At 36.0% G+C, this 13,115-nt stretch overlaps 1 protein-coding gene across 6 annotated transcripts in view; it reads right to left on the bottom strand.

Annotated features, from left to right (window-relative positions):
- Positions 1-13,115, bottom strand: part of DMD (dystrophin) — a 1,304,666-nt gene that overhangs the window by 999,006 nt on the left and 292,545 nt on the right. For all 6 annotated transcript variants that reach the window (XM_087759563.1, XM_087759562.1, XM_087759568.1 and 3 more), the window contains exon 2: positions 8,614-8,675. In XM_087759563.1, the coding sequence (XP_087615689.1) occupies positions 8,614-8,675 (62 nt within the window). The remainder of the gene's footprint in view (positions 1-8,613; positions 8,676-13,115) is intronic.

Genomic DNA, 13,115 nt, shown 5'->3' with positions numbered 1-13,115 from the left:
GCATGACTGCCACGGTGGGTCATGCGGCTTGCGCTTCTGATGTTAGCAAGCATAGAGAAAATAGAGAAGACCGCCCTCTTAAACAGTACTTTGTTTTTCTCATGCTGCATTGAGACACCACTCAGCTTCTGATGTTCCTTGCTTTTACAGTAAATTCAAAGGAATTAATCCTCTATTTTAATCCCTGCCAGCATCCAGGCCTCTACATTGGGCAGAGTTAATTATTGATAAATAATAAATTGATAAGGGAGACATGCCCTAGGTATTTTGCCAACAGCAAGCTGAAAAATTACTTTGGAAGCAAAATATAAAAAGTCAGCAAGTTTATACATTTGAAGGCTTGCACACGGGGTTGACGTTATGTGCAAAATTCAAAGCATGACGATGTTTGTGCCTTTAAGCTGTGCCTGTTTCTGTTCATAGTGACTTTCTGTTCATGGTAACTTTCTTGGTCATATAAAAAACCCAATAAAATACATGAATAGATAGTGGAAGTTCTAAAATTAAATTCTGAGTAAAATAAATGGCAATATTGCCATTGGTATTACCTTTAAAAGTACTGTAAAAATAATTTAAAAGTTAATTTTCATTCCAAAGTAAATTTATTTGAAACATCATAAATATTCACACAGCATATATCCCATTTTCCTGCATCATAAAAAAAAGATGCAGAATATGGAGACTTAATAGGTAATTTACTATATATCAATGCAAATAATTTTGAGTATGTGTTTTGCCTAACACTTGCTTATGTATTCTGGAGACATCCAAAAAAAGAAAATCACTCAACAATGCAGAGGTGTTTTCTATACCAGGTTTAAACATCATTCGGCTTCAAAAAAAAGATGAAAAGCTTTTGCTTTAATAATACAGAATAGACATGATGGGCCTTTGGTGTGCTCTTGCAAGACATATTATAAAAAGGTTATTGGCACAAGAAAGCCTGGTATTTTAAAATAGTATGTATCCCAAGGGTAGTGTTGATCACACAGAGCTGGAAAGCAAAGTTAAGCATTATTAATCTTCAGTGAGAGTTCTGGTTATTTGCCACACTGTAGCAGAGAAAAGTCATTTGGCTCCCACATTAGTAAACTGCTCTTTCTCATCACTTTCACCCTAGCACTTAAAAAGGCTGGCAACAGAGACACAGAACAGATTAACTAGGTATTTAGGATGGGTGAATATCAGTTGTGGTGTCTTACCAACATCAAATAATACCAACTATAATTTTTTCAGATTTATCACAAATGATACAATTTCAAATCTGTGTGGTTTTCTGAAAGTTTTCTTTTGGAAAAAAAAAAAAAAAAAAAAAAAAAAAAGAGAAATTCTGAGGCTGCTCCAGAGGTATTATAAATGCTTAGTTAATGGATTGAGCTGACATCTACCATATTCACTTTTCACATGCAACCATTAAAGATTTGATCAGGGTTTTACCACTGACACAATTTCAAAATTTTACTAACAATCCATCTTTGTTTGTCCTGTAATCAATGTTCTTATACGTGATACCTGATCATCCTTGACATTTATCTCTAAATTAGTGCTCCTTAGATGAATAGAGCACAACTTTGTTTTTGGTGGAATTCAGTATAACTCTACTGACCCAAATAAGGACATGGATATGGGCACAAAACCAGAAGCTTTTGAAACAAGCTGTAGTGTGAATATGCAGTGTGAGCAGTAAAATTACAATACGTGCTACTTCATGGCCTGGTAGATGCAACACTGGCTATTAGTGAGTGTTGGTTGCTCAGTTGTACTATTCCTCAAGGCTTGGAGCGGGGTCAGCATTCAACCCTCATTTACTTTGACCACAATTACTCTTTTTAGGAGAATTTCTCAGTAATTCTTTTAACCTCTTAATTTAAAGGAATAAGCATTTTTTTTTTTTCTGTAATTGAGAATGAATGCAAGTGAGTCTACTTTGCATTTGGTTAAAAGAAAAAAAAAAGTTCAAATACCTCCTGACTCTTTTAATTCTGCCTTAACACAAAATGGCTTGGGTATCAGATAATGTAGGAAGAGCTCAGTCTGATTTCTGTTTTTTTGCTGCAAACAGTGATAAAGAACAGATGAATTACACAGCTTGAGAATACATCTACACTGCAGTGTCAGGTACTGGTTCAACACATTGTAAAAATACAGGGCTAGATGCAAATGCTTTTGACTGGGAATAGCTGCAGGCTAATCTGTGGCAACATGGAGCTCAGCAAACTTTTTACTTTGTTTCTCCAACAGGCTTTTGTGCAGGCACTAAATTCTATGTAAATGGCTAAAGCACCACAGCTATCTGAATGAGCTTTTCTGAACTTGTCTACAATGATATTGAAGTTTGTCCTGCAAAGCCAGTGTTGATGCACTCTCTAGAACTCAATTTTAAAACTGAAATCCTGAAACATCAGCACACCCTACAGATTACTTTTATTATGTGAAAGAGCTAGGGATCTTTTCTACTCTTCTCGTAGATGTGCATATGCAACTACTGTTCTGCTTTTAGAAAATACAACACACCAGCAGACAGCAGTGAAGCTTGAGCACACTGATATGAATCTCTGGAGTATAGGATTTAATTCTAATTTTCCTACCATTCACTCACCCATCTAAGCAGCTGTCTTCATTTGACTTATAAGTTAGTTGTCAAGATAGCAGTTTGGACAGAGGTAATACTGAACATTTTTAGCCTGTGTTTTTGTGATTTGTTGCCAACCTCCCTCCCTCCAGCTCCTTTTCTTGATTACTAATTGTAGTCCAGAAATATGGTTAAAGAAATGGTACATCTGATGGAGTTTGACATATATTAGTCACAGGGGTTAACACATTTCCACAGAAGCTAAATCTTAAAGAAATTTGACAAATGAAACTATTATTGTCTTCTCCACAAAGCTCCACCAGACTACTCCCCTCCCAGAGCCTCACTTTGTTGTGAGTAGCATTTTAAATTTGTTTTAAATTTGTTTTAATTTGAAGTCATTGAGAATGATAGGACAGAAAACTGAGCAAGTGTGTGAGCAAAAGCAGCACTGCAGCTTTCCCTGTCAGATGCCAGACTTACGGTAGTACAGTCTCTCTGTACCTCAAATACTTGACATACTTCCTCAAAAAGTCAGTAAACATTTCATTTGTATCAGTAGTTTTTGTTATCTGAGATGCAGAAGGCATTTAATCTGCAATTGCAAGAGACCACTAAAGTGAATGGGAGTCTTGAATAACTTCAGGTTGTCCACGAACTCAAGAAGAGGGAAAGAACTGAGACCGTCACCACACCTCCTATCATATAAGCCACATACAAACACTGGGTAATTAGGAAATTATTTTGACTGCTACACAGTTCAACTAAAGTTGTAAGCAATACCCCCTTCTGTGTTCCTTTTGTCCCTGCATATACTGGTTGCCTGAACAGTCTAGCTGCTAAAATCAAAACAGCTTCATCAGTAAAAAGTGTATTTAATTCTGCTGACTGTTATTCTACTAGCCATCTATATCTTAAATTAGGCTGTCAACCTTCCCTTCTTTGGCACAGGCTACGTCTTTGCTATGTTTCTTCACACGACCACTACAAAATGAGAATCTAATTCCACAGTCCTCACACAAACAACTACCTCCTAATATTTCCACCTGCTTATAAAAAGCTGCCATTTTTCATAACTTAAATTCTCCATTAAAAGGAGTACTTACTGAATTATCTTGGTTTTCCATAAAGCTAAGTAATGAAATATTGGGAATCCTTAAATTTATTTTCATGTTCTGCCTTCTTCAGCAACAACAGGAGGAAAACTAAAGCATGAGGTAGAGAAACCATAAAAAATTACCCTCTTCCCCCCACCCCCCCCAATCTACCATTCTCTGTTCTCTGACTCTTGCTCCTACCTGGCTGAAGATTAATAATTTTGGTCCTTACATGAAAAAGCGTACTGTCATATATAATGTCTTCTTTGACTACGCAGTGGAATTGTCTACCCTTTTGTAGCAGAAATGTGGACAACCTATTTAAACCTCTGAATTTACAAGCAATTTTATGAACACTTGTTTTTTGATATTGCAGATTAAAATGTTGAAAACACATTCACAAATTACCATTCTTTTATGAAACCCACTTACAGGTTAAGCTGTTGACCTCAAGTTAGCCATAAGGCGTAACCCAAAATTCAAGTTGCCAAAACTTACAATGATTAGCTCCTTGGCTTCTCTGTACTCACAACAGATACTTTTCTTGCTGACATTAAAATTGTCAGTACTTTGGGACACTCTCTCCATAATGAGGGAAGAAAATAAATTGCCAATATTTCTTTAGTCATAGGAGTATGCTCTTTCCTTTTTAGGGTGGGGTGGGATTTTTTGGTGCTGGAATTTTCAGGTTTTCATTTTAAAATGAATTGCCGTTTACAAGCTCTTTCCTACATGTAAGTAAAGAACATTTCCATCTTCAGTAATGCTTTCTATTTCGAAGCCTATTAGGCAATGAACAACTAAAAATGTTTAACCAGTGAGGTAGCATAAGCTCTTTCAAAATGGGGTACAGGCATTGTTAATGTCTATGTTCTGGCTATTTCAAAGTTCCAGCAGGGAGCTGCTGCACTTGAGGGCTCGTGATATATTTGCATTCTCCCAAAACAGATAGTTAAGATTCTACGTTTCATTTATAAACAAAGGCTTCAGTTATTTCAAATTTAAAAAAATTGAGTTCTGAGCAAAAGTTATCATACCCAGGATTAGATATATCTCTTGTGAGAGCTCTAATTATAGTTCTATTATTAAAAACTAGGTTAAAATACATTCCTTTGCTATCATTATGTACACCCTGCAGAACTTCATTATTTTATAAATAAACTTCTGAGGACAAAGAAAAGCTCTTTCTGAATAAAATGATATTAAAGTAATATGCTCCACATTTTTAAAGTTGCTTTGAGTTTGAACTTACTGCATGCCATTTAGATGGTAAACCAAAAAGGTATCACTAAAGAAAATCATGCACAATGTCTATGATTAGAAGGGGGAAAACACAAAGGTCTCTTGGATTACATTCTCCCATTTCTTCTATACTTTTAATTTACTAACTGTTTTATCTCACAAACATTAAAAACCAACTTTTGGCCTATCGTACTGAAACAATGATGAATTGCTTATAGATGAGTCACATACTGTAAACTTTAAAGCACAGATTTTCTGCATAATCCACTTTCTGGCTAGTAAAAGGAGTAGGAATTACAGAGATACCTGCTCTTTTGAGAAGCTGTAAGAGAATGCAAATGCATTCTCCACAGTTTTTCCATTTAGACCACCCCCCTCAACCTGCCAAAAAAAGTTTGAAGAGAGACATGGCCTCACCCATAGCAATTGTAATCTTGCTGACAGTTCTGCTAGCTTTCCCTAGATACCCTTTCACAGACTTCTTGGTTTCTACGGTCTGCGCATCACAGGCGGAAAACTGCCAAGATAGTGTGGGTGAGAGTTCATTATGGATTTCATGTTAGAGACTTGACTCTTTAGCTAAGAGGCAGCAGAGTTCATTGCTGAACTCAAGGCATCTGAGTATCAAAGTATCTACACATCATCCAACTAAAATGCCACTGCCTGCATGGCCAGAAGAAGGACTACTACCTCCCTCCAGGCCTTCAATTCAAACAATAATTTTTTTTTTTTCCTCACAAATAAAAATTATAGATGGGTTCTTCAGTTATGCTGATGACACACAAATTAGAAAATTATCTTTCAATACTTTACAACTTCTGACATTAAAAGTATTATTTGTATTTACATCACTAGTCATGTGAAAGCAACTTGCAAATACCAGTGTTTTGAAAGCTTAGTCTGAGAATAAGTATACTGAGGCACAGGTACTCTAGACACTGAATTTTCAGGAAAGGAATACAGCTCTTCGGAGGGCAATGCACTATAGACCCAACACAAGTGAAGATTTAGAACATTTAGAACTAAGCTTTTACTTTGACTGCATAAGTAGGGTTTTTTTAGCTATGGAGGGTGGTGGATGGGTGAGAATTGTATAAAACAGTTTCATTCAACTCTAAATATTTTACAGTTAATTAATGACCTAGATTCCACTATTCACAAATAAGATGTAATACATTTCTCTATCTTAATTCTGACCCCACAGGCTAATCTGCTCAAGACTGCACCTCTAGAACCACACAGGAGTGAAGACAAACCAATTTTACAATGAAAGTCATTTATTTAACAGTTTTACAAAGCTAGCAATGATGAGAAATCACTAACCAGGAGTAGCCCATTAACTGAAATTAATTCCACAGCTAGAAACAGAGATGGATTTGAACCACTGAAAACAAGTCAGAAGAAGGACGATAAGCTGCGGATTTCACATGGACATCCACTTTCATGTTTTGAAGACCACCTCTCCTAAAATGTCTTGGTCTTTAGAAGAGGGAGAAACACAATCCTAGGACAGCACACAGCTATTAACTATGACCACTCACGTTACAGCGGAATAAAAGCAGGGCCTCCCGTTTTTCTGTCCTGAAAACCCTCGACAGAAATAAAGCTTGCACGGTACATGACTGCCCTGAAGAACAAACCATGCTTTCTGCATGTGTACCACACAGGCAGCCAGCAGGTATTACTAAGCTTACCAGACATATGTGATTTCCAATTTCAGACCAACTATTCTGGTGTTATGCATAACCATTTTGTAGGGCAAGAGTAATTTGTCCAAGATTTAAAGATCAAGGTTTTTTTGGTAGATTGATTGTTGAAATAAAAAGACTGTGTCTAAAACACAGGTGACACATGAGGCAAAGAAAGACTTGAACCATAGTGTTTAGGAGGTTTTCCTCAAAGTCCAAATGAAGTAGAGGGAGATAGTACTTCTGCAGTATGTTTGTGAATGCATGTTCACATACAACTAAAAATACTATTTATAGAACAGAAGTAAAAGGTAGTTAAAATACCATTAAAGTACACTCCACTGAACTAGAATTGGAGGAAAGACATCTAGATCATCCAGATGACTGAGTGAAACCTACTATTAAAAGCATCTGCTGATAGGTCATATTTTCTAAACCCTTCATAATTCTTGTTCTTCTGCAGACTTGCTCCAAGTTTCCATAAAACAACCATTTCTGAGAAAGCAACGCTCTAGGAACATGACATTTTCTTTAGATATAGAAGTAACAGTTACTCTTAGTTTTCCATAACTATTTCTGTGACCATAAAAAGGCCTAACTGACAATACATTTCAAATTAGCTTATATTAGATGACTGCTGCTGGGGCTACTTCTTCATATATGGAACACCAAGACAGTAAATTACTCAAGCTAAAATCTCACTATTACCCAGTAAAATAAAATAATTACATCTTTCACCTTCTGTCAAGCACTTCCATTATCACAGCCATAATAAATTTGCCTTTTTTTTTTTTATTGCAATAGTACCATGTTGCTGACTCATTTTGCTTGTGATTCACTTCACTGCCCAGAGCTTTGCTTTGCTTTATTATTGCCAGCCCAGTTATCCTCTCTTCTGTACGCATACATTTTACTTCTGTCTTAAATATAATACTTCACACTTGTCTTGTAATTCATCGACCAGTTTCAGACCATTTGTTCAAGACTGTATTTCATCCTGATCCAGTCCTCCAAACTGTTGGACATCTCTGCTGTAAAGATGTTGAGCACAAATGTGTGCTGTCTAAATCACTTGAATCACTACTAGAAAATGCTCCAGACCATGGAAAAGTCCCGTGGGACTCCCTGTTTGACTGAACCACCGCTAATCATCTGTTTCAACATTATGGTGGCCACATTCAGATTATCTTACTCCTCTTTTTTTAATGAGCAGAATCAGATGGAACACAATCAAAAGCCAAACTAAACAGAAGATATATCACAGCTACTATTTCATTGTTCTCTATTGCCAATTATTCCCTAGCAGACAAAATGACAAATTATGGGATTCATTTCGTTTATTACTGGCAAATACAGTTCAGTAATTATCCTCCAGGAATTTCAAAAATGTTTAAGCAAATTAATAAATGAGCTCAATTTTGACTGTGTATTAAAGATGAAATTATTATATGCTGCCAGGTGGGGCTCCTTTAAGTAAGTTAGTTATTTGCTCTTTTTTCCATTACATTTGAGATCTTTACCATTCTCCAAGAGTTCATAAAGATAACTATTTCAAAACTTATTATAGTTGACTTTCATAATTTGCTGACTGGATCACACCTCTTATCTTTGACCTTGTTTCTCTCCAATTCATTTAGTTTTGTTAAATTTGTGATTGCAATTAGAAACAAGAAAAGACAAGCCCAATAGAAGAAATTCCTCAATATATTAGGACCATAACAAAGGAGTCCAACAAACAGTAATTCATCTGCATCACTAGTTTGAGAAAAGGCAAAGTAAATTCAGGCAAAGATCATTTTGAGAAGAGGATGGCTTCTTACATTTTAATCCCTACTGAAATCAAGGGAATAAAACTTGGACATTTTTTTCTAATAAATCAGTCAACTGCATTCAGCAACACCTGAAAATTGTAATTGTTATCTTGAAAATTAAGCCTCAGTGGAGGAATATCAGGTTTTTTTTAAAATATACAAAACATATTTTGGTTTATAAATAAATAAAAATATTTAATTACCTTAGCAAACTGTGCATTTATCCATTTTGTGAATGTTTTCTTTTGAACATCTTCCCGTTCATCTGCAAGAGAAAAGTAAAGCACTTCATTAGAATTATTCAACAAAATAGTACAATATTATTGGTTAAAGCTTCAGTCTGCATTTGTAGTATAGCTACTACTACTAATTCAAACACATTCAGGGCACGTATGTGGATGTATTCCTTGACAATTACATCAATATATTTTTGAAAGCCTACAGGTTCCCTTCATAGTCATGGTCTATATCCTTAGCTCATCTCACCCATTCTGTGGTATCTTTTCTTCTGGAAGGGAACATGTTGCAGTAGGATCTGAAATATCCCATTCCAATTTTTAATTTCATATAAGTATAAAAAACATGTTACCCAATGGTTTTGGCAGCAGGAAACTCTTCTACAGCACTTTTAGAAAAGTACTTGAGAAAACAAGTTTATACGCACGTCCTCAAATTCCTTGAGGAAGTGAAGCCTTCTGGACCACAATGATAGTTCTCCATTGGCAGCCCTTGCCATACCTTATATGTTTTCTGCCTGGCAGCTATTTACCTATCACGATCTGTTATATATTTTTCCTCCAGCAGAAAAAGAAAAAACCCCCACACATTTGTTCAGCCATACATGAAATTCCTTCTCAATTCTTTAATAGGAAAAACATTGTTGAGGGAGATGATTATCTTAGGCCTTGATTTCTGCATCTAAGTACAGTCTTGATGCAGAATGGAACTGGACACACAAAGGTACAATTCAGATGTATTTTATGTAGGTGGGAAGAGAAAGATGCCTTCAAATTAGAATCTAATAAGCATTTGCTCAAAAAGTTCTGTTAGGCATCATCCCTGAAATAATATAGAAAGGCAGACCTCTTCGTAGGACAAAGTCAAACCAAACTAGAATTAAAGGGCATATGTGGAAAAGGCTGCAGAATGCTTATACTAAAATAAAGCTCACTCAATGCTGTCTTTTGGTTTGCAGTAAAATTTTCTACACTTCTTAAATAAAAAGAGATATTAAATTCCCATCTGAAATGTTCAGCAATTAATAATGTTAACGGATTCAGCTGAATTTGAAAGGCAGGTATGGATGAGCTACATGAGAAATGCACAGCATTAATAATGTACTTTGCTTTCCCTCCCTCCACCCCTCCAAGGAGACAAGACAAGGGAAATCTTTTTGATACAAATATATCTTTTGTTCTTAAAACCTCATCTCAATAGCACTTAAAAAGTGCCTTTCACAATATTGTTTTCCATTCTCAACAATACAATATACTCATGAAAAAATAACACTAGAGTTTGTAAAGCTACTATTTAATTATAAAAAACTTTTGCACACAGGAAGGAGCATATTCTAATGGCTTTCAGATGATCTTGAGTAAAAAGATTTACAATGAAATAGTACTACTGGAAACATGCCACAGAAGTCAGGCATTATATACATTCTGCCACTAATATATGAGTACTTGCTACAATAAACTATCTATCCCAAATAATGCTGCTTGCTTCATCCCTTGGCAGAAAGTGATATTTGAATAGTTAGAGATTCATCAAAAAGTAACAGCATGTGGAAGAGATGCATGTTTTTGGTAATAAATGATGCTAACGCTGTTAAAAAAAATATTTTTCCCCACAAGCATCACTTCCCTCTTTGTTGACTGTTAGTAAACTGTTTATTATATAGTTTTGACTTATTCCAGCCATCTGCAATACACAGAAGATGGGAAAAGGAAGGTGCATTTTGTTGGTGGAAGATATATATTCAATCTGATGTTGCATTACAAACTTCTTCAGCAACTTCGTATAAAATATTACATATAAATAGCTATTTCTGTTTAATCATCTCTGATAAAAACACTACATGCAACCTTAAAATGAGGTAGAAGAAGAGTATGTGGGATTTAGCAGGGAAAAGGAAAGTGGCAAAAATGCTTCTTTCAAACTGTTCAAACTTTCTCTTTTCCACTCCAGGCTACTGTAATAGAATATTCAGTAACAGCGTGTGGTTTGATTTTTTTTTTCCCCCCACAAAGATATATGCCAGAGATTTAACTGCTAGTCACCAATTAATTCGTGTCCATTGAGCTAATAAAAACCAGAGTATCCTGAGGAAAATGAGAGTTAAACCCACAATCTGAACGTTTGAAACTTATTCAAAGTTCAGGCAATACTCTGTAACCTTTGCAAACACAAATCTATTCTACTGCTGTTATCTTTATACAGAGATCATTTCAAGCACTTTTATCTCTAGATGTTTGCTCTGCCAAGTTTATACCACAGCCATTTGTTAGTGGCAGCCTCCTAACCTAAAAAAGAACTGATCTTTTGGTAATGCACAGCATGATTTCCCCACAGTAAGCATGATTTTTTTCAAAAAAGATGTTCTCCTAACCCAGATTTATGACTGAATGATAGATGTGGAAGCTGAATGACATTTGTCTGGGTGCTGTAGAAACGTGCCAAGAACACTCAGCTGCCACTTTCATAATGCTGTGTTTATAACAGATCCTTCAGCAGCGAGCCGATGAATGCCCTTGCAGGTGTTTTTACTGTGAGTCAATAAGAATAATCAAATGGCCAAGCAGGTAATTCCCTCGACTGTTCAAGAGTAATATAGTATGTTTACTTCCCTTCTTTCAAGCTGGAAGAATTGCAAATAGCATACTGTCTCTCTTCAGTTTAAATCTAAACATGAAATGCTGCACGGATCCTGAATTCCTTTATCGCAATAATAATGTGATCACTTTCCAGAGCAAAAATATGCATTTCTCAAAATGCTGGACATTGAGTGGAACAGGCTTAACTTCCTTTCTGTAGGTTATCAATTCAGAAAATGAACACATTGAGGTCTCTAGAAAGCCTTCCAGAAAAAAAAGATAATGACCTGTGAGATTTATCTGATTTTCATGCACTAAAGCCTCTAGTGCCACTGAACAGACCTTGTTTTAACTAGAACACATTCAAAAATGGATCTTAGAGTTCTGATATATTTCTGGTAGGATGAGCATCCAGCTTTGCAACTGCGAATGCAAACCTCTTGAATTAGCTAACTGCACATTTGACTTTAAAACTATTATTCCGGGCTAGAGCTCATAGGAAATTATGGCCAGGAAAGAAAGTGCAGTATTAATGGAGCTAATCATCTGACAAAGGACAGTTCTAAGATTCAATCAGGTGGCAAGGCTAATAGAGACAAGTGGTACACTTAAGAATGCTTAGGAACATGCAATCAGGATTCAACAGAACAAAAATGCTATTATTAATGGCAAGTGGTGACCAGACAACTTTCCTAGATACTTAATGAAGTATTTCATGTTTGCAACCTACTAATCCAATGAAATTCCCTTCTATTTTCCACAAAAAAGCCAGCATTACATTGTCATCCCTTAGTAAACTGCACTTATTTTTCTATCCCCTCCAAATACCACCAAACATTTTAAATAAAAAATGGCAACAGGAAAAAAATTCTTTTAAAATATCTAGTATAATCTAGATACCATTCTGAAAGCATACAGCAGTGTTAACGAGTCATAAAAAAGCCAATTCTTTTAAACAATGTAAGCTGATGAATACCAAGCAGATTTTAAATGAACCAAGGTTCAAAAACATACAGTATATATGTCACTACATTATTCCATTTGTGTGACATAAGCCACCCTCCTCTAGAAAACATGGAGTGGGGGGAAGGAAGCTTTTACTCTTTGGTGGATCTTCAGCCTCACTTACTCAACACATCTGAATAAATAATGCTTTCATAGACTCACAGAATGGTCCAACCCCGCTGCTCAAGCAGGGTCACCTAGGTTGCCCAGGACCACGTCAAGTCTGTTTTTTAATCTTCAAGGATGGAGACACCACAGCCTCTCCTCCTATAGACTGCAACCTCGAGACTGCATCTTGCCTATCAACTGCATTCTGCCTTCCACAAATGTGGGTGGTGGTTTCCAATGCAAGTGGCTTAGGAAACTCTCCTCAAGAGTAAGTACAGCCCATTTTTGAAAACTAGAAGACATTCAACAAAAGTGCACTGGCAGTTCAGGGATATAGGAAATGAGCCATATCCTCAAATTATAAGCTTTAATTTGAAACAAACAAACAAACAAACCATTGTCTTTAAGATGTCAATAAAGACATTACATAATGTGTAGAATATCTGAACCACTGCAGAGACAGGCAGTGACAGGAGGCTTGGTTGTGTGGTAGAAGATTTTATGCAGTTTTCAGCAAGCAGTTCCATCACAGGTTGGAACACAAACAGGAAAGAAGGAGACTTGACTTATTCTGTTACCCAGTGTTGCCTTGAGATGAGTTAAACAATAATTGAATAGCTACTTTTTATCTACCAGGAACTATCAGGAAGAAAGAAGAAAAAAAAAAAAAAAAAAAAGAACTCCCATATACTAGCTGAAAACTTTGAAACAACAGTGTTAAGTCAGGTGTCAATTCCTTCATTCATGGCAACTGCAGGTTCATTGGAACACTGCACTTT

This window comes from Nipponia nippon, unplaced genomic scaffold (genome assembly GCF_047370975.1).
Source record: "Nipponia nippon isolate SJK-2023a ecotype South Korea unplaced genomic scaffold, ASM4737097v1 scaffold_2, whole genome shotgun sequence".
NCBI lineage: Eukaryota > Metazoa > Chordata > Aves > Pelecaniformes > Threskiornithidae > Nipponia > Nipponia nippon.
Note: the sequence above shows the minus strand (reverse complement) of the source record. Positions and strands in the feature narration are given on the sequence as shown.